Raw genomic sequence first — 25,832 nt, forward strand, 5'->3', positions numbered from 1 at the left:
TCCTGTTCCAGAACTACTAAAAACATAGTTGGGGGTAGAGGTGGGGCTGAAATCTCTATTTTTAACAAACGCCACCTTTTTTCATGATGCAATAAAGACTCAGTAATGGGTTATAAAATTGATTTAGCAGATCTTAACCAGCATTTCAAATTAAAGAAGAGAATGGGATAAGATAGAATATGGTGTGTGTATATATGTGTGTGTATATCCCAAAGTGGATGTTAATGAAGTAAAGAAAAATATTTTTAAATATATGTATTTTATTTTTGATTTTTATAATCTATAGATATATATAGAGAGAGATCGATTTGTTTGACCCACTTATTTATTCATTCATTGGTTGATACCTGCGTGTATCCTGACTAGGGATTGAACCTGCAACTTTGATTCATTAGGACAACACTCTAACCGCAATGGAGCTACCTGGCCAGGGCAAGAAAATATTGTTTTACAAAGCTTCCTGTGTTTTATGAAGCACCAGATTTTGTCTCTGCTGGGGATTCCATCCTTTGAAATCTGTCTCCTTAATTTCCCCAGAGGCCTTCTAGGTTAGAACCCACTTGACCATGACTCTAATGTTCTGCCATCTTAACCGAACTCTTAACTAGTTACATCTGTTTGTGTGTGAGGGTGGCTGGAGCAATGAATGACTGCAGTTCGTGGAACTTGTTCACACCATAACTAAATTTTCCTGACAATGGGTGGGCCTGGCTGCCACTTTATGGCCAGCTATAAGGAGCATCTCATTATCAGCCACAATAATGTCAATGTTAATAACAAATGTAATAATAATAAAACAAATATTGTGATCAGTGTTTTACATGGTTTCTATCAGTTGATTCCAAATTTTGGCATTCATCACAATTAGCTGTTTGTTTGCTTTTTTTTTTTTCCTAAACAAGCAGACTCTCTGAATGAGGGTTAGGAAGCTTTTGAATATTTGAACATATCTCAAGTGACTCTCATGTACACAAATATTAGGACTCACTGGATCTTCCAACTTAAATCTCTCAGCTGGACTCTGATGTAAGTACTCTCATTTTGCCCTTGCATTAGCGATTAGGAAACTGAGACTTGGAGGAATTACATATCCTGTCTTAAATCATGGAGATCATGAATGGTAAAACTACTGTGAGCAAAATAGGGACCCAAGACATATTTTAGAATACAAATGAAATGAGAAAGGTTAGGTAGCAACTGCAAGTCCCGTGGTATTTCTAGTTGAAGTGCAAATAGTTAAAGTATCATTGAAATAGTTCAATCTTTGTTCTCAAAATTTTCTCAATCCTTCGATATTCAATTCTCAAAATTGACACCATCTCTGAAAGGTTTCCTTGAGGCATCAAGTATTTTAATTAGGTAACAATGCTGTGTTATCTGAAGGGCGTAACACACCATCCAGAAGGCAATGAACAGATACTCTGGTTATCATAACCACGGGCGTTCACAAATCAGTGCACACTGAAGTCACAGGACAGCCAAAGGGCCATTTGTCCTAGAGAACTGATGCAGTGTGCTAGTAGAATGACTTGAGATGTTCGAGAGAAAAAAGAAAGTGAAAAAATACAGCATAAGACATGCTAACAGGGAGATGAGGGGGTAAAGGTATGGTTTTAGAAATGCTTAATAATGTTACCATCCTATCTTGGATTTCCTGCTGTTAAAGGAAGAACTAGTACCTGATTTCATGGAAATGAAGTCCGAAATAGCAATGCACATTTGAACCATGACCTTGAAAAATAGAACTATCATCAGTCAAACATTGTTAATTGTCAGTTGAGGAACAGCATAAAACACCCAAGTCATTTTTTGCAGAGGAGGTAAAATGAATAAAGAACACTCATTTTAAGTTTTTCTGTAATTGTTTTCAAAATATAGGCTATCTGCTTCCATGAGGATTTGAGACATTTTATGATAAAATACATTTATATAATGAGATTATTAAAATAAAAAATGGTACATCAAAAACCACACAGAGAGAGGAATGAGTACATTTATCTCCTCCACTTAAGTTTGTAAGTATATGGTGTTGAGCACTGAGTTTTCTGCCAGCCTGGCAGATTGAAATTAGGAAGATTTCTCATTTATTTTAGGATCAGAGTACATTTTCAACCCTGCTGACACAGTTACTGAGCCCTATCTCAAAATAATTTTGGGATGTTGTCCAAGAATCAATATTCTTTAAGTTTCCCAGGTAATTCAAATATGCAGCCAGAGCTGAGAACATTTGAACTGCATAAAACAAATCCAGAAGGTTTTTTGGACTTGAAGAAAATGACTTAAGCACTCATGGTCGAAGGTGAACTACATATCTTTTCCTTTACAACTGGCTTAAATGCAACAACAAATTACAGGTAGTGTCTAGTGGAGTTTAAACCTAAATGTGTAATTTTTCAGCTGAAGGAAACTCTGAAAATCCTTTATCAGAAGTGGCTAAAATAATTGACTTTATTTAGCTGAGTACTTGTTCTACCATCCTTTGCCTTTAAATAAGATAGTCTGTGTTAGAATATATTCAATTATAGCACCGCTCTTGTCAGTATATGTGGAAGTCTTATTGTCTGTTTATCAACTACTCTGGGTTCAATTAAAGTGAAGCTGTTGCTTAGTAAGAGCTGAACTGTGGATCACTAAGCAACTATGCGACTGTGGGCAAGTTTCCTTTGTGGGCATTGGTTTCTTCATTTACCCGGTAGCGCTGCTGAGACAATTAAATAAGCTTAGAATGGACACATGGTGAGCAATCAATGAGTGTTAGGGAATATCACTATGCATTTTAAGTACAGACACTATCAAATATATCATTAAGGAGGTTTTGCTTTCTTTCAGTGTGTTCTGGGAAATGCCGGCTACCAATTACTGATCACTCCCCAGACAGGGTCCTGTTTCTATTGATCAGTTGTGGCAGCGTGAAAGTCTCTTGCTCAGCCACGTATTTCTGTTTTACTGCAGGGTTCTCTGTCAGACTGATGAAGATAATACATAGCCTCTCTAGTTAATTCACAGCCTGCCAATATAAGCAGTTATCATTCAAGAATTGAAGTTAAGCATGAAAAAAAACCACAACATGCCAACACAATTGTGTTTCCACCGGAATACAAGATTTAACTTAATTACATGGTTTATTGTTAATGTTATTTCTTAATATGTGGAATGCATTTAATAAGATCTAAGGGGCAGAAGCACTGTTGAGTGGAACATTTTAATAGACTATAATGAGTTTCAGAAACGATGGGTGCCCGAAGAGTTATCATTTTAGTGCTTCTAAAATGAAAATTAAGATACCCATTAAATTATATGTACAAATGGCATTGTGTATAAACTTATGTGTGTGTGGGGGAAGACCAGAGACTTGTGAACATCATAAGGTAAAAACCAAAGAAGAAAGGAATAAAATATATTATTTTAGGTATAGCTCCCCAACTATCTTCTGGATATGAAATATAAGCAGGCTTAGAAAGCCAAATAGTGGCAGTGCTAATAAAATATGACTGTCCTCAAAATATGATGTTATTGCCTCAAGGACTTACTTGTTCTTCTCTCGTGTTTCCAAATGTCCCTTTTCTATAAGCCTAAGAATTCAACCTTTTTTTCTCAAGGAAGCAGTAAATGAATCAAGTTGTTTTTGTGACATTCAATATTCGAATAATATTTGGGAAGTATTGGATAATTTAAGCTACATTTTCAAATTAGGGCTATACATTAAACTTCAGTCCGTGTTTCTGGCTACGTGCCCTAGCTTATAAAAATTGTTTTGGAGTCCTCATGCTAGGGTTAAGTTGTGACTGCCCCCTTTTCCCTATGGAACCTTAGCATGCCGGCGAGCTTGCGTGTTATTTGGTGAATGTATTCATCTTCATTCCTCTAAAGAGCTCTAGTGTTTATACAAAAAATTTATCCACCTAAAAGTTTTTTTTTAATATTCAAGTATAAAACCAAGTGGAAATAAGAGAGAAGGTAGCAGAGAAGAGACAATATCTACAAATATAGTAACTTCAATATCAATTAGAATTTATTCTGTCTCTCCAGTGTAGATTAGGCTATTCTTAAAAATGAAGACACTCATTATTAGCTTTTTTTTATGCTAGTGTGATGGAAAGAATTTATTTCTTCCAGGTTCATGATTTTTTTTAAATGTCAACATTAGCTCCTGAAATCTTTGGCCTATAGATACAATTTTGGGCTCAGTTCACTGTTATCATTTATAGAACACTCTATAACATAAAATCTGTTACACTTGTAAGACAAATTGGGTCTTCATTGCATCTTTAAAAGGTAAAGAGTATCATTCATACTTACAAAAGATGAGTTTTGGCTCGGAAGAATGAACTCAGTGGCCCAAGTTTATTCAACTTATACGTAATTCATGTTAAAAAAAGAAATCTGGATTTCTGAAAATATAATATTGGTTATCCGATAAGAGAGGACTGAAATACAAATTTGAGGTGGTTTTCTTCACATGGACAGGTGGGCAAAGAACTAGTCCACTTCATTTTTTTCCTTCTTTTGTTTGGCATTTTTTTTATTGTATTAAAAGAATACTTTGGAAATAAGGTTATAAAGATTATTTTAACACCGTTACACTTATTAAACACTTTCAACATAAAATAAGCAACACCATATATGAGTGTTTTGTAGAATAAATATAGTCTTTAGAATTACACGCCCAACAGTGGGGTGTTCCAGAAATACAACACCGATTTACCTTCGAGTGATGAGTCTAATCTCCTATCAGTGTAAAGCCTAAACCCAAGTGCCCTACTTCTTCTCTTCCTTCCCCACCATGCCTCAGCCTCCATGCCTACTGTATATGTTTCCTGTTGCTACTGTAACACATTACTAAGAATTTATGACTTAAAACTATGATAAGTGGTTGTCTTGTAGTTTTTGAAGCAAGAACCAAAATGGGCCTCTCTGGGCTAATATGAAGGTATTGGCAAGGCAGAATTTATTTGGGACGCCCTGGAGTGGCAATCGTCAACCAGTGTACTGCGAGACTATTTAAGACATACGATACCTGACTGTTTAGTCAGGGGCACTGACCTCTTTTGCTCTTAAATTGTCAAATGAAAAATGACGACAACACAACAACAGCCATGTGATGTGAATGCTCTGTCTTGGACCATAAATATACAGGTCATATAATAAGAGTTGCATCTTACTGGTCACATTGCATAATAACATTGCATCTGAATGGTTAATTTTTGCTAGTAGAAATCCTTATATACAAGTGTAGGCATCTGATTTTTAAAAAAGTCACTTTGGAGCAAAAGTATAGGTAATTACTACTGTTACTACTTTTTTTGTAAAGCATTCAAAATTATACTGATTTTTGGTCAGAAAATTATATTTTTTTGGTGTGCCACAGAGTTTTAGTAATTAGTTTATGTGTGCCATGAAATGAAAAAGGTTGGAAAAGGCTACCATTTTAGGGGAATATTTGCTCCCTTCCCTGCCTTTAGTACTGTCTAGAGGCTACTGCAATCCCTGGCACGCAATCTCTTCTTCTTTCTTCAGCGCTAGTAAAGGTGAGTACAGTTCTAACACTGTATCACTTGAACCTCATTCTTTCCTTACCCTTCTACTTTTAAGAACCCTTGTAATTGCATTGGGCACACCCAGATAATTTATCAATAACGTAAGTTCAACTGATTAGCAAATTCTGTCAGCGGTCTTAAACACCTCTTTGCATGTGAGGTTACCTGTGCATGGAGTCCGTTTTCTGCCTGTGATTCCCACTTTCACTGATTTGTTTTTAAGTCATTTGACTTGACCAAAGGAACGACAGTTAGCATATACAGAGTATTGGGTACATTTTCCCCTGTGGACACTGGTCGTTCTTCTTTGTAACCAAGAGCAGACCAGTAAGATAGAGCAAGTGAGCCAGAAGGGAAGGCAGACGAGATGGGTCACCTGGGGAGCAGAAGACTCTGGCTCAAGAGTTAGGTTTCAAGTGAGTTCCATGATAAAGGCTTCAGTAACACTTCAGAGCCTTACTCCATCTGCCTGTCCTGATTCCTGTCAGACATTTAAATCCAACCAGACCAGAGAAAGCTACCTAAGGATAGAAACCTCAATTCCACAGAATATGAAAACTCAAAAATCTTAAATGTGTATAGTTGCCTAAACAGATTTTAAGCGTACAGCTCAGGTGAAACGTCTAAAAAAGAAAAGGGAAAAAATCTGGAGCATCTTTTGAGTGGGTCCTAAAATGCACATTTCATTTTCATTCATTTCAGTGTAGAAGAATTAATTCAGGTGCTTGTGAGACAGGCTCCTGTCTGTGCTTCTAAGCTTCTGTGCATTTTAGGAGGTAGCTTTTTAAGGGATATTTTGTCCTTCTTTTTGTTGTTGTTGTTCATTTTTTAATGTTTTAGTAGTTGGAAGCCTGGGAAGTCCTATAGGAGTTCTGCTTGGTTTTCAGCATCACCCCCTTGAATAGCCATGGAGTAAGTCCAGCTGTGCCTTTAAGACATAGGTTTATCGATGTCGTTCAGCCGCTTCTGGAACTCAGTGTATGGGAGTAGTCATGCAAAGCACCTGAGAGTGGCATGTGAACTGAGCTTTTGATGATTATCACAATAGTGAAAGGGGAAAAAAACCTTTCTTGTATTCTGCTAGTGCTTTTGTATGATTACTTTACACTTGCCTCAGGGAGCTTAATGCTTGAATTTACAGCATGTAGATTTTTTGGCACAGTGGTAGGCACACAACAAGTGCTTAATAAGTCTTTGTTGGATTGAATGTCATTGCCAAGAAAGTCTTTTTCTCATTAGTTGCCTGTCAATAGTCTCTTTTCCTAACTAGGACTCCCTCTGCCTTCCCATTTCTCTATGCATGCAAACATAGAAACCTACAAGGGAGTATGTAGGGTCTAAAATGAATAGCAAAGTGAAGTCCAATCATGACCCAGCATGCTTTCACCTTTGCATTTCATACCAACCTTGCTAACCTCTGCTGTTGAAATCATGCATTTCAGAGATGAATAAGGACTCACAGCCTCTGGCACACAGTGGGAACTCAATGAACAGTTTTATGTGGTCGAGTCAAAGAAGGAACCACAGAGGAGATGGTTTCACAGGGAGGGAAAATTTAGATGAGCCTATTCCATAGAGCTGACATTGGAGAGTATCTTTACTTTTTAACAGGGATGTAAGCCCAAGGGTACTACACCATTATGGTAGCTTTTCATTACAGTAATAGCCTAAAATATTTGATTGTCATGCATATGTTTGTTCATGGTCTTTGTTTTATGAGTAAATACATTCCAAGATGTGTTAATATTTATGATGCCATGTAATGTACTAAGGAATTTCTTAATGGGTGAGCAAAGTCAATTTAAAAATTATTGACTTCAACTATTTATTCCCCGATGCAACACATCAGTCCCTTTAGTTTCAGAGAATTAAAGAACTGAAAAAGATATTAAGTACCATCACCTACAACTCCATTGTAATGTTGAAGGTGAAAAAGCTGAAAAGTTAATCTTTTCCCTGGATTTCACACTTAATATCAAAGAAAGTACTCAAATCCAAGTTTTCAGATTTCCCAGTTCAGAGTAATTTCCAAAAATGACAAGAAATATCAAAACATTAATAACTAAAAATTGAATAGAAACGATTTTCAAGGTACTGCCATTGAAATAGGGCTACAATGGAGAAATATTGTTCATGAGGACTTTATATCCTTGTTGAAAAGTCCACAAATTTTAAAATAATAATGCAATAGAAAAGTTATATTTTTATATTTCATTTTTTATAATGTTACATGGTTGAAAAAAATTCAGAGTGGGAAAATTATATGAAGTTCAAATTTTTGTTTCCATAAATAAAGTTTTATTGGAACATGGCCATGCTTTATTTAATTTTGTATCATTAATGGCTGTTTTTGTACCATAATAGCCAAGTTGAGTGGTTGTGGCAGACAGCTAAAACCTACAATATTTACTTTCAGGCCCTTTACAGAAAAACGTTTGCTTATCCCGAACCAAGTTTAAAAGAAGTTAGCAAGAAGAGCAAACAAAAGATCAAGCAATTGTGTCCAACAATATAGAGGGCCCACAATATATGTTTTAAAGCAAATATCTACTTTTAAAATATGTTTGCATACATTCCTAAGAATTTAAAGCTTTGGCTATTCTTTTTCCTGATATTTTTCATTATGGTAAAAATATAAGAAACCTATTTGTATTTATATGCTGTAGTAGTTCTTGCTGTAGTTTAAATATTGAAATTTATTATTTTTCTCATGTATAATATCGTAATATTAAAAGGACCCATGTAGGGATGGTGTAAGGAGAACCGAGAACATAAGTAAAAAGAATAGATCTTTCCTGGAATATAAAAGTTAGTAATTTTATATTGTCATAATTGTTCTTTTGCAGTATTAAACAGTTTATCACTCCTGGACTAAGGATGATAACATATCACCTGCATTCTTAGTTTCTGAAGTACAACTGTGAACAAATATGTCAAAATATAATTACATACAAGTCAAAAGAAATATAGTTATATAACAACTCCTTCCCCAAATTAGTGTTTTAATTAACCCAAATGTCTCAGCATGCTTCTTTTTAATGTTCTTTCATGTGCTGTTGACTTAAAAGAAAGAAATGCAGTTTGAAGTAAAGAAGAATCTTGAGATGTCAGCAAAGGAAGACACCCCTAAAAAGTTAAAAGACCTGATTAAAGTTTGTTTGAAGATTCTGCCAGACATATTCCAACTAATGCTCTCTGGAATCCTGGATATGTTTGGACGGTAACCACTAACACTGGTTGAAAATGTTTGCAGAGCAATCAAGTACCAGGACATCTGCAAGGAAAAACCTCACAGCCTTAGTTCCTCTTTAAAAATAAAATGCAGCTCTTCTCCTAATACTGCCATGTTCTGCTCCGTGACTGTTTCGGTGCTTTCTGACTGACAAAGAGAGTCATTAGAAGTCTGTTTGATGGACGTAACCGAGTGAATTGGAAAAAATAAAAACGCCTTTTCAGCTCATTCAGAAATAATTGATGTGATTGAGACAGCTGTATGTGAGTTCCAGATAAGGAGATTTACTGAGAAACTATTGAAGCTAAAGAGGAAGGTGCACATTTAAAGTTCTCAATAAAGTTGTCTGTAAGACACAGAGCAGTATTCAATAGGGAAAGAGATTGAACCTGAAGTTCTTTCCTGTGGCATCCTGAGGGTCCTATCCTCTTGCAAATAAAATCCCTGTAAATGCAGAGTCCCAGAGTTATATGAAACAGACCTTGAGGGGGAATTTCTGCACTCTCACCCCGATGCTGTTTTCTCCTTTACTGTAAGTATTGTGTAAAATAGGATACTCCCAAGGTTCTATTGTTTTATTTATTTTTTCTTCTCTAAAATTGGCCACTTTTATTGTACAGGTTATAACTTAGAAGGTTTTGGTGATGGTGATAGATGGAAGGCAAATTTTTTAAAGTATGTCTGATTATGAGATCTATTTGCCTTTGTGGTGTAATGTTTACTTTTTAAAAATCCTCATCCAAGGGTATGTTTATTGACTTGAGAGAGACAGAGAGAGAAAGAGAGACATTAATGTGGCATAGACATTGATCGGTTGTCTCCCAAATGCTCCTACATGAGCCTCGACCAGGGACCAAACCTACAACCTAGGTATGTGCCCTAACTAGAGATGGGCCAGAGATCAAACTCTCAAGCTTTCAGTGTATGGGTCGATACTGTAGCCACCTGAGCAACCCAGTCAGTGCTTATCGATTTTTAATAGTTAGATTAAAAGGCTGGAGCATCCCATACACCAAAAGGTGAGTGTTTGATTCCCAGTCAGGGCTCATACTTAGGTTTCAAGTTCAGTCCCTGATCGGGCAGGGCACATATGCGAGACAACCAATCAGTTTCTCTCTCACGTCAGTCTCTCTCTCTCTCTCTCTCTCTCTCTCTGTGCCTCCTTCTCTATCTCCCTTTTTGTCTCTCTCTTCCTCAAAATCAATAAACATATCCTCTAGTAAGGATTTGAAAAAGTAAACATTATATCATGAAAACAAGTATTATATCCCATAAACAGATATACTTTAATATATTTGCCTTCCATCTATTATCACCACCCCCCCCCTCAAAATCAAGAAATATACCCTTGGGTGAAGATCAAAAATGTAGAAAAATAAATGTATTATTATTCATATATTTTTAATATGCATCTGGTCTCTATTGCTTTTCCTAGCAACTATAAATAAACTTAGTGACAACTTTTTTTTAAAATAACACTTGGAAATGTTATACATATTTGGCAATGATAGTATTCCAAAAACAGAATGGCATATTCATGTTAATTTAAAAATTAAATTTCCGAACAATGTTAGATTGTAAATAGTACATGGTATTATATCAGCACTTTCAGAAAAGAAGGCGATTATATGGTTCTGTACAATTTTAAAAAAATAATGACTACTTGCAAGATAAAATAATAAAATGAAGCAGTTATCGTAGTTGTAGTTGAGTTGGACATCAGTTTTTTAGATTTTTTTTTTTTAATCTCTGTTTAGAAAACTGTGAGTTGTGTGAACTTAACTTTCTTTGAACCCTCTGAATAGGAGCAGGATGAAATCTGGTTGCCAGCACACCTGCTATAATGCCTAGATTTAGGTTTCCTGTTTGGTAATTTACATTATCCATCATGGAGATGCAATTTTACAAAAAACAATAACGAATCAAACGCTCATCACATCTTCCCCTTGTAAATGCTTCACCCCTGGAAATGATGCCATTAGAACACAAGCCTTATTTCTCTAATCCAAATGTGCGTATTCTGACCAGGCTCTTTCTCCTGACCCTGAGTTCCCCTGTGTATTGCTAGTAGCATCCGTTCACTTTTTTCAGATAAATAATAAAAAATATTAATGAGCAAATACATTTACTGAGTATAAAACATTGTACACCCCAGAGCACCCAACTGAAACCATTCTTATTTGCTCTGTTCGCCTTGACAAGGGTCTAAGGTGAATGTTGTATGGAAATGGTTATTGCAGTCACACATCCCTACCTCGCCCGGTGTCATCAGCATTTCCACTGAGGAGGGGAGGGCAGGAAGAGGTGGCCATCCTCCTGGCCACCTACAATGTGAGCATGAGAATCAAGGGCAGAGGTCCTCTCCATTAACGCTTTTGCCCAACTTCTCATGTGGCCTAACTTTCCAGAAAATAAATCCAATAAAATTATATTAAGCGTAGAAAAATGATGATTCCCAGCCTACAGTAGTTTAAGTCCATGTCAACTCTAATGCATTCCATCATTTGGGGACTAGGATGATGGTGAAGGTTCGTCAATATTTCAGTGGCTGCATATGACCTGGAGTTACCTTTAGTATATTTGTAACAACCTCTAAAATATTTGGGAAGCTCTCATAGTAGGGTGTCTTGAAGTGAAAGTCTTCAGTGTGTCATAGTGGAGTAGAAAGCTAGTTGATAAGTGCCATTCTAAAATTATCAGCTATAGGAATGTTCATGCTTACTAAATTGATTACATTCAAATAGTTTTTGAAAAAATGTGGCAATGGATGCACATATTTGTTTTATAAACAGTTTGTATTTAAAACAATAAAAACTTGCTGCATTAATAAGAGAATTAGGTTTAAAGTTTCATATGATTTTTAAAAATTATGTTTAAAAAGCATTGTGAATTATTGGGCCAGTAATGTATTTTTTTTTAAATTAAAGGATAAAAAACCTAAAACATAATGGGAGATAGTTCAAGATATACAGCTGTACAGCTGTGGCCTGAGGTATAATACCTTTTATAGTATATGTCTTTGAGGAAGCTCAAGGCTCTTTCTATAAACTATCTCATTATCTCTCAGGGAACTTAAGTTAGTAAGGAGCAAGTATTATTATCTCTATTTTACAGACCCTGAGCCTAAGGCGGAAGAACCAAGGGTCAGCTAACTTGTGTGAGGTCAACAGAGAATCAGTAGAGTTGCTTGGACTAGAATCTCTTTCTGCTATACGATTTTTTCTCATGAAACACACACACACACACACACACACACACACACACACACACACACACACACCATGCTTGGATTTCCTCAACATGTACAATTTACCTTGCCTTTCTAATTTATTTTTAATCTCATTTATCTCTTATTCTATTTGGGTTACCTATTTTCTCTAATTTCTTTCATTCACCAACCACTTTATGTTAGGAGGCACCCTTTTTTTCTTGCATCTTTAAATATTTACTTTAAAGCAATTTTTCAATACCATGAAAAAAGACAAAAATATAGATCAATAAATTACACTATTAACACAAATCTTTTTATTTTAACTGTGATGCTACTCCTCTATATCATATTTTTAAAATAAGTAGTCTAACAGCACTTTCTCCATTTCTCTATATATTTACATGTTGGTTTTTTACTTCCTTTGGTCTAATGAAATATTGTCCTGCAGAATGTAGAGATTTCATAGCCACAATGAACTTCTAATGGATGAATCCAATGGGTATATGGTAGTCAGTATTCTTCTCAATGTCTCCGATGCTTTTGAGCATATTTTCTTTATTTCCAGAAATGATTGGCTTCCTTGGCTTCTGTGTTTCAAAAGTGACCTAGTTTTCCTACAAACCCTCATTTTTATTATTTGCTGCTGGCCCCAACTGTGGAATGTATAACCAGCCCTCCAATATATATTAGCTGTGAAACAATTTACAAGTCTCAGCCCACAAATCTCCCCTCCGCAATGCTTACCCTAAGTTCCCAAGCAGGTTTCGCATCATCTCTGTACCCCTTTTTATTGAAAATGTGGTCACATTATATTGTATCTGTTTTTACATAGCTATAAGATTTAATTTCTTAAATGTGTAGAGGCATTTTTGGAGCATCCTTGAAACCAATAGGGTGTATAAAACAAATGGACGTATAGTGAGTTACTGCCTGGGTCCAATTACCCTCACAGGTCTGGCTGCCCATTACTGTTTCTCCGTGGTTCTCCATTTTTTAGCATAATGTTCTGCCTTCAACAGTTCTTCCTTTTCCTTTTTTTGGGTAAAGCTTTGACAGATGATGTCTTCTACTTCACCCTTTTAATTAGGTCATTCATTTGCCTGAATAAAATATTTTACTTCTGCTTCCTCATATTTATAATTCTCAAAAATTTTGGAAGGATTTTCCTGAAGACCTATTTCTTTCATAACCCATTCAATTTTCAAATACATTTTCACTTCACAGTTTCAAAGTGCTAGAAGGCTGACACTCTTTTTCAAGCTCTTCTGCCTTTCCCTCTTTCAGAAAGACCAGTTTGCTTGAGTAGGACATGAAATCATTTCTCACCATAGACAGAAAAATACAAAGCTTCAGACACCTCAGGTCACTAGATGTATAAATGTCCATAATTTTTCATCTTGAGACAAAGCAATAGTTCTTACTGACTCTCCAGGAAAACTCTGTGGACACTTTGGGGACCAGCTAATTTTCTGGGTCAGTTTACTCTCTTTAGCCTCTTCTTATATGTTCTTTCAATTGCAGGGTTTCTTCTTCCTTCACTTGCCTTTTCCTCACCTGAGAAGATCTTCCAAACCACTGATATCCAGGCCCATGATGAACACTGATTTACTTGTGTGACAGGTCCTGGCATTATGTTTTTCACAAGTCACTCTGGGTCATTGGCACGTCTAGGTTTAAGAATGACCACTTAAATAAATCATTTTAATTCAGAATATCTGTGATTAACAAGCTGACAGTTATATGTATAATGCAACTCATTCTCTCTCCACACAATCGACATGTTACATTTCTGGGTTAGTCAATTCCTGGAATATATAAATAATATGAATTCTGTGTCATAACTTTCTGGTGAAATCTCTCTTCTCAATAGACCTAACCTGATGACAAATGGTTATGAAATACTTGACTGTCTAACTATCATCCATCTGTCTAATATTTACATGTTGGTTTACTGCTGAAATTAAAACCTGCCTCTTGGAGAATTGTGGATTTAGGATTCTGTACTAATTTGGTTCCTATGCCAACTTAAAAATTTTGCCACTAAAATTTTATTTATTTAAATTATCAAAATAGTGTTTAAGAGATAATAATACAGTGCTGATAATGAACTGTAGAATTCTAATGGGATAATTTAAAAGCATATAAAAATGATTGATGGGGTAGTTTATGATCCATTGTGTGATATTCTTTACTTTAAATTTTTATCGTGAATTATTTTTCATTTATTCAGATATTACTTTAAATAAAAACATTATGTACAAAAAGAAGCATTCATGAATCTAAGTATTTTTAGTACATACACTGATCTCAGTATTTTAAAATTAAAATATTTTTCTTCCATCATTAAATTTAATATGTAACATTAAATTATGTAATATATGTAACATAAAATATTTAATGGAGACTATTCACAGTTAAAATGAGGTAGGAAGTTAAGAAAATAAAACACACTGAGAGGTTCATTGTCATTATTATTATAATACATTACAGAAAAATCATCACTTTGTTTTGGACATTTGTCATTGCAAGCATATCCTGTCACCTGCCCATACACTAGCCCATCATTACTTTTGGTGGAACCAGCATTTGAGCACCCAAGCATCACTCTCTTTTCTATTTTTGTATGAAAATGAACCAGCATTTCTGTTTCTCATTTTCCTTTTGTCAATTTATAAGTACAAGTTGTGTATTTCCTTATAAATTTTGAAATTCCTTATTAATAAAGACTGAATCTAAAAGATTTTAGACTCATTAAAATACAATTTTAGCCCTGGCTGGTGTAGCTCAGTGGATTGAGTGCCGCCCTGCAAACCAAAGGGTTGCTGGTTCAATTCCCAGTCAGGGCACTTGCCTGGGTTGTGGGCTAGGTCCCCAGTAGGGAGGGCACAAAAGGCAACTACACATTGATGTTTCTCTCTCTCTCTTTCTCTCTCCCCCCCCTCTAAAAACAAATAAATGAAATTTAAAAAATAAAATAAAATAAAAAGAAAACCAAAAAAATAGAATTTGACCCTCCTTCCCCTCATATCTATCTATCTATCTATCCATCCATCTAGCAATCCATCCACCCATCCATCTATCTATCTAATCATTGCTTTGTCTGGAAGTTGTAATGTGTCTCCATGACCTTTGGTTGTGCTTTCCTGAATGCAACATTGTCATTCAAATATCATTGTTCAGAAGTATATACTTTGGTGCGTGTCTTCTGTGGACAGAACAATGTGGTGTTTGGACACTGTCAGTGGTCTCATTTCCAAGGTGAGATTGAAGACATAAAATGTATCAGAGACAGTTTGCAGTCAGCTGAGAGTGATAAATGAAAAAAAAAAGAAAATATGTACACATAAGATAAAACATCATAAATATAAAGTGGTTTCTATACTTTCTTACATGTAAAGTAAAATATCACAGTCACACTATTGTAAATGCATATAAGAATTATCAATAAAATAAGGACAGTGTTTCTTTTAATAGGGTTTACTTAGTAAATTTTGTTCGGTGATGTGTGTGCTCTTTGTACTAGATGTATTTTGTAATTTTTTAAAAACTGCAGTACCAATTCAGTAAAGCATTATGAAGAAGAGAATGTGAGTTCAATGTTTTCCCTTTACAATAAAATTCAGCAGTTCTTTTATTTTTAAGTATACTTTAATTAGTATGCTATTACAGTTGTTGTATTTTTCTCTCCTTTCCCCCCTATGCTCTTCAACCCCCTCTCCCCAGCATCCCCCCCTCCTTAGTTCATGTCCATGGATTGTACATATAAGTTCTTTGGCTTCTCATTTCTTATACTATTCTTCACCTTCCCCTGTCTATTTTGTACCTACCATTTATGCTTCTTATTTCCTGTGCCTTTTCCTCCACTCTCCTCTTTCCTCCTCCCCAATGATAACCCTCCATGTGATCTAATTCAGTAATTCTAAAAGTTTGATTTTGACCTAGAATGAAAAAGAAGATTTTATAGTGACTGTATAATACAAATAACTTGAGGTACTGGGTTACAAGTAGTAGGCCAATCTTCTATCTGAAACAAAAGAAAAGGAAGATTTGTGGAGATATGTACTTGTCTGTAACAAAGCCAGTTTATAAATTTGGAGAAAATGTCACAATTCTTCTTAATTTTCCCTTTTGTAATCTATCATGTGTCTATAATCCTTAACATTTTAAAAAATTCTACCAGTCCTGGTTTCAATTAGTGATTTTTACCATTAATATTCAAGCTACAAAAGTGCAAAAAAGGTTCTTTGCCTTTCTCACTATTTCCTGGCAGCATTGGTGTTATACTTCATAATGAAATGGAACAGTATAAGTTATAGGTTTTAAAAATCTATACATTTATGCCAGTTTCAAATCATACTAGAGCTTAATGGACCCAACAATTGCATGAATGACCTGAAACAGACATTACAGAATTTTTTCATCTTGTTTTTTTTTCAGATGTTATTTATATCACACTGTTGATGCATGGCATTACTTTGTTTTCTTAATGAGCCTTTTTTGTTGTTTTATTTTATAGTTACAATAATGTGCAAATTCCACGCAGAGTGAATTTTTAAGTCCAGCCAAAACCAGCATCAGAGTAAAGTGAGGGTCCAAATTATACAAAGATCTGCAACACTTTTTAAATCCAGTGCAAAGGTTGTATGCGATGTTTTTTTAGAACAAGTTATAGTCATAGAAATCACAAACAATTAAACTTTTTTGGTTTATTCTCCATTCTCTGGTTAAGAGAACTTTTATCTATTATTGCAATACTACATTTAAAATTCAAGGTCAATAGGTAATATTTTAATATGAATGAAGTAGGCAATGTATTCCTATTTTTTAGCACTGCATCTAAATTTCTATTTATCAGCTGTACCCTTAATAGTTTAAATCATCTGCCAGAACACTCATTTTTAACCATTATGTGGAAAATTATTTAAAAGTGAATTCTTCTTACAATGGATTGATTCAATATTTCTTTCTTTCCTGAATCACTGACCCTTGTTATTATAGTCTATTTGTGAAAAGCATATTTGAAGTGAAGGCTACAGAACAGAAAAAGACTGAATATGCGGAACTAACATAGATTTAGATGTGTGTGTCAGTGACATTGCTGTTTCCTATCTCTGTTTCAGAAAAGGAATTTTGAGCGTTTGCATAATCAAATCTAAGTTTTGCCTCAGATAATTCAGAGTTAACCAAATAGATTTCTACATATTATATTAACCATTTTGTATTAAATTAGTTGTCGGTAGACCTTAATGTGTATAACTGATGTATTTGTAATAAGATCATGTGCAATCTTCTACCTTAGTGACATTCAGAATCTTTTCTTTTACAGCCATTTCGTAGAGTGACGTTTTCTGTTGTGAGTCAGCCTCAGGACCCACATCAGGGGTCACTGCAGAGTTGCTATGACAGCGGGCTGGAGGAGTCAGAAACACCAAGCAGTAAGAGTTCATCAGGGCCAAGACTGGGTGCCCTTCCACTCCCAGAGGACAACTATGAAAGGACCACGCCGGATGGCAGTGTTGGTGAGGCAGAGCATATGGAAAATGGTAGGGGCAAACACAACATCCACACACATAATCACGCTAGTGAGCTGTAATAAGTAGACTCATGAAGGTCAGTCTAAAACCACAATAAACCAGCTGACACTAAAACTATTCTATGTGAAATAATAAAGATTTCCTAAAGTACAAAAATGCCAAATAAAGAAACATAATTTCATAGATAAAATTTGCTATTGTAAAAGTCTGTCAGATATAAACACATTTACAAATAAGAATAATACTATGAAAAAAAGCTAAATTAGTGCATAATACTGAAACGACAGCAATTTGAGAAAGGTCTTGTGTTATTGTTTTCTTCTGTTCATTTTTGTCATGCAACTATTTCTTCAATTGCAACTATCTGGTCTTAGTGCAAGGGAATGACAGCACGCAAACTTTACTCTTCTCCTAGGTATTTAGAAAAACACTTTCAAACATTTCCTTTCAAGTGATAGCTGAAATGGAGTTAAGAAGGAGAACAGTATTATCTTGTTCTCAAAAGTATATTGTACATTCTACTATAATTCCCCTGTGACTTAAGGATAAGGTTTTACTCATTTTTGTGCAAGGAAATGGGAGGAAAGCAAATCATAGTATTTTATATTCTTATCCCATTGTGCGATGATTCTCATAATTACTACAAAAATTGGCTTTATATACATTTTTCTTTAAGTTATCAAATTAAAATTGCAAATAGTAATTATAAAATGTATACATTTGTTTATGTCCCCAAAGACAATTAGATGTATTTTTTTTTAGGTAATAAGTAAATGTCTGAGGAATGGGCTTTTGTTTCATAATGGAATGGTGAATTTCTTATTAAGTTTATTATTATTGTTTCAGTACAAAAAGATATTATATGTAGGGAGAATAAGGGGAGCCACACACATTTTATCTCATGAAAACCTGAAGTTAATTTGTCTTTCATCATTCCACCCCTCAAGTGAACTAAGACATTTTAACTTTTAGTTGTATACCAGTTTCTCTGGTGATTATATGCAAAAAGAGCATAGTAATGCAGGATAAACTTGATTTTTTCTGGAAGATAACTTATTAATATTAAAACTCAACATTTGAGAGTAATACGTAAGTGTCCCCAAGTTAAATTACTGCAAATATGAACAATGTTAAATAATTATTTTTCCACATTGTTATCTCAGTGATATGATATCAGGGTCTGGTGATTGGTAGTCCCTCTTGATTAATTATCTAGAGTTTACATGGCATTTTGCCTTATGGCTATAAAGGCATGCTTATCTGTGTGTATGGTGGTGTGTGCTTATGTGGATGGGAGTTTGGTATGGTTTTTAAGAATTAACTTCAGTATTTTTAAGTGAGTATAAAGTATTTGATATGAATTGCAATGCTTATGAATATATATCTAAGGCAAATATGTTTGAAAAGCTTGGCACAAAATTAAAAAATTAAATTTAGAATACTGCCAAATTTGATATATGCACACACATGCACACACATACCTAGGAAGTCAGGTTAACTCATTAAAGGTATTACTATATCTGTGATTGCCTTTCAATGATACCATTTAATTTGATTTGTGTTTTTAAAAGTACTTGTCTCACTGTAAACAACATAATGATTAATTATTTTTTATGTCAGCTACATTAATAGAAAGAAACTTTGTATTGGCATTACAATCATATTTTAATAGCTTTTTTGTTTAAGGATCGTCAGTGCCTTTAAAATTAAGAAATGATGAACAATTAAAATAATTATATATGACAAACACACACCATTTACTCGTAGGAAACGTACATGTCAGGGAAAACTTTACAAATGAGCTTATTAGAGACTAGAAAGTTCATTAAGACACATTTACCAAAAAAGACTTTTAGTTATTTTTTATAACTATGTTTTTAGTCTTGGCAGCAGTAAGAACCATCATAATGTAACTGATTTTTCTTGTTTTTTTATGTGACTGACACTTGAAATTCGGAGTTTACGTAACGATTTGTCATCTGCTAGCTGTGATTCATGTTAGCCCTAATCTATAGGTAATGACGGAAGGAGATGTGATTCACTTTGGGTGATCCAAATGTAGCAACTGACATTTGAATGAGTTCGGTCAGGTCCAAGTTTTTAGACTTCCATCTAGCTGTAAAGCACAATCGTATTGCTTGAATTCTGGTAATTTCATTTTCAATATTAATGGGTCATTCTGACATAAATAGAATTGGAATTGAAACCTGTCAAGTATCCATTTGTCACATTTAATTGGAATCCAGGTAATCGACAGTGTTTTGCTTGGTTAGGTTTTAATCAGGATTTGTATTGGATTTTCCATGAAAATACCTTTTTGGACGCTGTCCTAGTTTCTAATTATTATTACCTCCAATATTTTCCTTGAATTTTAACCTATGTGAAACAGTACAGTTAAAACTATTTTGGGGATTAACACTCATTGTAAAATTTATAAGATAATTTTCAGTGCAATACTATACAACATTCTAACATTCTAATGTCCTAATGCAAACTGAGTGTAGGTTGGGACAAAGCTGATGACAAAAATACGTTTTCACAGATGCCATAGGTAGGCCATAACTGAACACAGGAAAATTTAAGTAGATAAGCCATGAAATGCCCCTCTTTTATAAAAGCCTTTGTCTGGTTTCTATATTTTAACATGATAAACAAAATTTCATTAAGTGGGCCTGTGGTTTACTTCTTTGTATAACAAGTTTTACTTTATATTCCAACCTAGTGAATGACAGATCACAAATGAAATTTTACTCTCTTATAGGTTCAGAAAGACTAAAGACTAAGACTAAACAATTTCTTGAAAGCTGAGTCTCATAATTAGAATTATTCCCATGATTCTGATAAATCCAAATCTGGGGTACTCATGCCTCATGGGTTCTGGAAAGAAGTAATGGAAATTATACCATTTAAAAATGTTTTAAGAAAACCTTTATGAATTATACATTTATTCATGAACAAAATCACTAATATATTTTCTTCCCCTTTAACTAATTATTATCAGTTTATGATTATTTCAAACCAATTCGTTGATAAGATCGAGAAAATTGGTTATTTATTATTTTATTACAATACACTTAGTGTAATTAAATATTTTAAAATGTAGAGTTCATGGTGGAAAGTCGAGCAATGATAAAATATGTGATAATGGAATGTTAAATAATTAACACCTGCAGCAATGAATTGATAATTCAAGTGAAAATCAAATACTGAGTTTACAAACACCGCCACACTAAGGGAAACCATTGACTATGCAAAAGCTTGCCCTTCTTTTAAATTACACACTTTCCCTTGGAGTGGTCTTTAACAATTTCTTTAGGTCTATTGTATTCATGTATTTTAGTCCCTGCCTTCATGCCACAGTCTATTTAGTCGTCCCAAAGTCCCCCCTCCACCCTGGATGGTATTTGCAAGGCCAGCTTGTCTTTGTTATGTATTACTTCAGAAAACGTAGTGGCCAATAACTCAGATATAAAAATATTCCACTTCACCTCTAATTCCAATTTTGCTATTAGGACTGGATAGGTCATTTGCTCCATCTGGGCCTGCTTCTGATCATCTAAAAGGCAATTAACTAAATGAACTTTAAAACCTTACCCAGACCCAACAACCTGCAATTCTCTCCTTACGATTCAGTCATTCTTATATCTTTTTCTCTCCAGATCAGAAAGAGACCTTTGGGCCTTTCAGTGAGATGTTGAGCAGATTTGATAATATGTGTTAATTCGAGCAGCACAGAAGTAATTCTCGGGCTTTCCTTGCAGCCCACGCACCATATGTGCATGCTAATAGTAGATAATGTACATATTACATAAATCAAAGACATGGACCAATTTCAATGATGTGATTTTCTAGCAGGTAGCTGGCAGGGTTGGTACCACAGCAGGCTGGTGTAGGAGACACTTTTGGAGCTTTCCTCAAACCACAACATACAAGAGTCATCTGTAGATTCAATCTAGCTCTGGGTGCAATGCCCTTCCAAAATACTAATTATGATTAAGTGATCTCACAGTGGAATAAGCACACTTGTTTTCCTGCTTGACAGTGTGAACTTCGGTCAGAGTAAGAGTGCACAAAAGGTAGAAAACAGTATGTATTTTTCTCTAGGTGAGCTTACAAGTAGTATAACATTAAAATAAATTAAAACAGGAAAATAGCAGTTGATCCACAAGGCAGGTTATAAGAAGTTAAATGAGCTCAGAAATTTGGCCACACTAAATGCCTTTTGATTCTTTTAGATGTTTAAGAGAAAATTTTGATTTGTGTACATTAATATTTTTTAATTTCCCACTTCCAAAATGTCTTGCTTTTTCAGATGTATATAAGCTATACTTAACTGTTGTTTTATGTATTCTCACTCTATATGCTTTAACCAGTGTTTAGATGACATTGTCTTTGAAGGTTAAAACGTAGTATAAGTCCACCACAAGCCCATTTGGTATCTGCTGTGGACTTTACTCATTGCTTTCAGAAATAAATGAGAATCTGTATGAAATATTATTTGGGTATGAGACACCATTTTTATATGACCAAAGATAATGAGAACATAGACTAGACTCATGTATTTTCGTGACATAAAGGGCACCCTTTTTCTCTACTTTCCTCCCCCCTACCCAATTTTCAGCAGTCATCTGTGAGGTATTATCATCCAGTCCCTGTAGGCTTGTGCTGTTTTCATTTAGATCACGTTATGTAGCTGAGGTCTCTTCTGTCCTTCTGTCATGCACTTGTCAATGGCATAAACATAATACCTCCAAACAAATGCTCTGCAAATTTTTTTCTGTAGGAAGGGACTAACATTCCTTGCAAAGGATTCATTTTCATGGCTGAGCATCTCACTGTGTCACTCTGGTGGCCAGGGTCTTACGAAGCTGTTCCAGCCCTCTGTGAACTGACTGGCTCCCTGTCTCCCAAGTGTCCCCAAGAAGTCCACCTCCCTCACCTCGGGAGAGCCCTGATTACTTCTACTTCTTCACGTTGACTAGGGAGAAATAGTGATAAGAAAGACTGTCTCTAAGCCAGGTCTCAGCAAATCCAGGTGTGTGTACAGCAGCTTTCCTGTAAGAGGAGCAGCACAGTCTAGTAGAACCTAAAGACGATGTTGTCCTAGGGGAGAAGAGGCAACATGGTGGATAGCATGTACTGGTTTAAATATGGGCTGTGAAATCTAATGATGTCAGTATGAATCTTGGTTTCTTATTACCTAATAATTTGTAAGTAAATATAATAGCAGAAATAATATCACTATATAAGTTGATGATAACATTATTTATTGATATTATTTAAATAATAATAAATAATTGTGATTATTATTAAGTAGGTAAATTGGACATAACATAATCGCTTCATCATCATCAAAACATCATATAATGTTTCATCTCACCAAGAGAGCCTCCTATAATTACTGGTAAGGGCGATAATCTGACCTTAAATACTTTTCACTGAATTTCTCATTTTTGTGGGGTGACAAGGGGCAACAACCAGGAACAGTGACCTTTAACTGCATCAAGGATCTAAAATGAGAAGGAAGGGTTTTTACCTTCTACCAGCAAATCGACCCAACTCTGTGCTCTTTTTTGTTCAAGGTGGGATAAAGTCATTATCATCTTCCTACATTCTCTACTCTCTTTTTTAAAAAGAATGGCTTTACGTTTTATACCCAGCACCCCAATTGAGCGAGTGTCCTTTAGGTGTGTATTTCCTTTTGAACTGCTGCAGAATATCCACACTGCAGGGAAAACAAGCTGGAAAACAGTGTTCAATTAGTATGCTTACTGAAGTCCCAGCTCTTTCTTTTTTTAATCTCAGTATTAATAATTAACACTAATAAAACATATGGTCATATTACCCTTTTTATTCTAATTCGGTCATTTAAAATTAAATTACTCTGCTAAACCCTTATGACATTTGAGGATGGAATGAGCTCTCATCAAATCTCAAAGTGACTTTGGAGGTCAGAGAGAGGGTTTGTCGCCTCCAGACTCTTAAAGCATTCACTTTATCGGAATTTCTGTACATTTGTTAGATAATGCATTCTATGTTTAACTTATTTAGTGGGGGTGTTTTGCTCATATTTCCCGCATCAGTTTTTGCTTATAGATTGTAGGTACCTCTCTTCTTCCACAGATTTCTTTTTTTAGAGATTTTTATTAAAAACTTGATATTGCTGAAAAACAACAACACTCTTAAGCATCTTTTGGCTTTTATAGTGTAGTTAACACACAACTTCAGAGTCTGGTTTACTTATTGAGAAACTATTTCATCTTGATAGTCTTCTTTTAGGGTAAAACACTCTCAATTGTCCCCTATTCTATTGTAGTATTTTTTGGGGAGTCAGAACATTTTCTTCAGTAAAGCAAAACACAATAATATCCATTCTATCTCTTGTTTAATGGAGTAATTATATGGTGACAAAGCTGTGGTTATTTATTTTTTGATGTGATTAAAAATATTTTATTTATTTATTTTTAGAGAGAAGGGAAGAGAAGGAGAAAGACAGAAATATCAATATGTGGTTGGCACTCATGTGCCCCCTAATGGGGACCTGGCCTGCAACCCAGGCATGTGCCCTGACTGGGAATTGAACCGGTGACCCTTTGGTTTGCAGCCTACACACAATCCACTGAGCTATACCAGCCAAGGCTGGTTATTTATTTTGATTCAACAATCATGATTTGAAAATAAAATATAACCAAGATTCTTGGAGGAAGTCAAAATGAATAGGAAAGAGTCCTTGCTTTTCTGGTGGAAGTTCTTGTATCAGGGAGATACAACCATGATTGTAGTGAATCACTATAATATGAAAAAGAGAAAACGCGTTAGAGAAGTTTAGAGTGGATGAGATACAGACAAAAGAGAAGATATTTATATAGATGAAACAGTTATGAATGCATTTATTTAAAATTTATGTCTATTAAATAACATCTGGGGCCAGTAGAAGGCCTTGACATGTCATCTGCATCGTGTCCTCTCTTTTTGCCTCCTGTTTTCAACATTGTTTAAATAGTGATTACATTGGCTTAGAGGTTCATGTTAAGCTAAATTAAGGCAAATTATTTCTTTTCTTCTTTTTTAATCAAGTTCTTTTTTTTTCCCTGTACCTTTTTTTTCATATGCTAAATACAAGCAGTTTAAAAAAAAACAACTCCAGAATTTATCATTGATGAAATTGGCAGCAGACACTGAATCCAGGCCTGAACTACAGAAGAAGTTAGTTTTATGTCTCTGTTCTCTCATTTCTTACAAATATGAACAATTACTAAAAATATCTGTGTTTTAATAAGGCCTTTCAAACTTAATGAGAACTTGTAAATAATATTTAGAAGTTATTGTTTTCTTTTCAGAAGACTAATTGTCTTACTCAAATTAAACAGATAATTAGAGTAGATTACATTAGATTATGTTTTTTTTAAATCAAAAGAGCAATTCGTTCCTCATATTGTGGCTATACATTGTCTTTGTAATTGCTATCTCAAGTTGCAGGTGGAGTTTCTCGGTATTTGTCTTTATGTCCTATGCCTTTTTATCTGAAATATAGACAGTAGGTTACCTTGTTTTTGTATCTTGTTTCTGATAAATTTTCCTTAATTTATGCAAATAGATTTTTGACATTACTGTTATTGTCTTGTGTGTCTTCTCATTACTATCCAAAAAAGTATAAGTTTATTTGAAAATGAGAAAGCACTTGAAACGTGTAAAAATTTAAATGACTTCTTAAAAACAGATTTTCAACTACTAACATATGACAATCACAAAAGAAACTAATTTTAGATACTACACAGTGTCCAAATGAAGTCTGTGACATGGGCCACGAAATGTTTTGGTGATAAAAAGATAGCAGAACCATGTCCTGCTTTTTGAAAATTGTCCACTCATTCATTTCTAGTGTAAAGTTTGTATTCTCTGATGTTATTTCTACTCTGAAATGCTCAGGACCTGCTATTGTTGAGGTGATTGGGAGACCCTCATATATCTGAGAGTGGTTTGCTTCTCCGAAGTTGCATTTCTGAGCTACAGTGAACTAACACTGAACCATACACATTGTTCCGAGTCAGTGTGAGACTTCATAGCAGCCATAGATGAAACTTTATACAATGAGCAGAGAATTTTGACTATTATGAGAATTCATCGAGTTCAATAACCATTTATTGAGTACTTACTCTATGCAAATTCTCATGGAGGCTCCGAAGGTGAGTGAGACACACTCTCTGCTTTCTGTGCCTTTAAGTAGTGTGGTGGACAATGAGATGCACAGAACTGGATGTTTAGAAGTAAAGGAATGAGAGGCCCTACAGAGATCCATTGCTACTGGAGCCAGAGGA

At 34.8% G+C, this 25,832-nt stretch overlaps 1 protein-coding gene across 4 annotated transcripts in view; it reads left to right on the forward strand.

The window, feature by feature from the left end:
* Positions 1 to 25,832, forward strand: part of PCDH7 (protocadherin 7) — a 405,370-nt gene that overhangs the window by 171,902 nt on the left and 207,636 nt on the right. For 2 of the 4 annotated variants that reach the window (XM_045834092.1, XM_045834095.1), the window contains exon 2: positions 17,307 to 17,523. In XM_045834092.1, the coding sequence (XP_045690048.1) occupies positions 17,307 to 17,523 (217 nt within the window). The remainder of the gene's footprint in view (positions 1 to 17,306; positions 17,524 to 25,832) is intronic. The other 2 variants (XM_045834093.1, XM_045834094.1) reach the window with 2 other exon arrangements.

The sequence above is a fragment of the Phyllostomus hastatus genome, unplaced genomic scaffold, assembly GCF_019186645.2.
Source record: "Phyllostomus hastatus isolate PE091 unplaced genomic scaffold, TTU_PhHast_1.1 phas_contig_196, whole genome shotgun sequence".
Classification (NCBI taxonomy): Eukaryota; Metazoa; Chordata; class Mammalia; order Chiroptera; family Phyllostomidae; genus Phyllostomus; species Phyllostomus hastatus.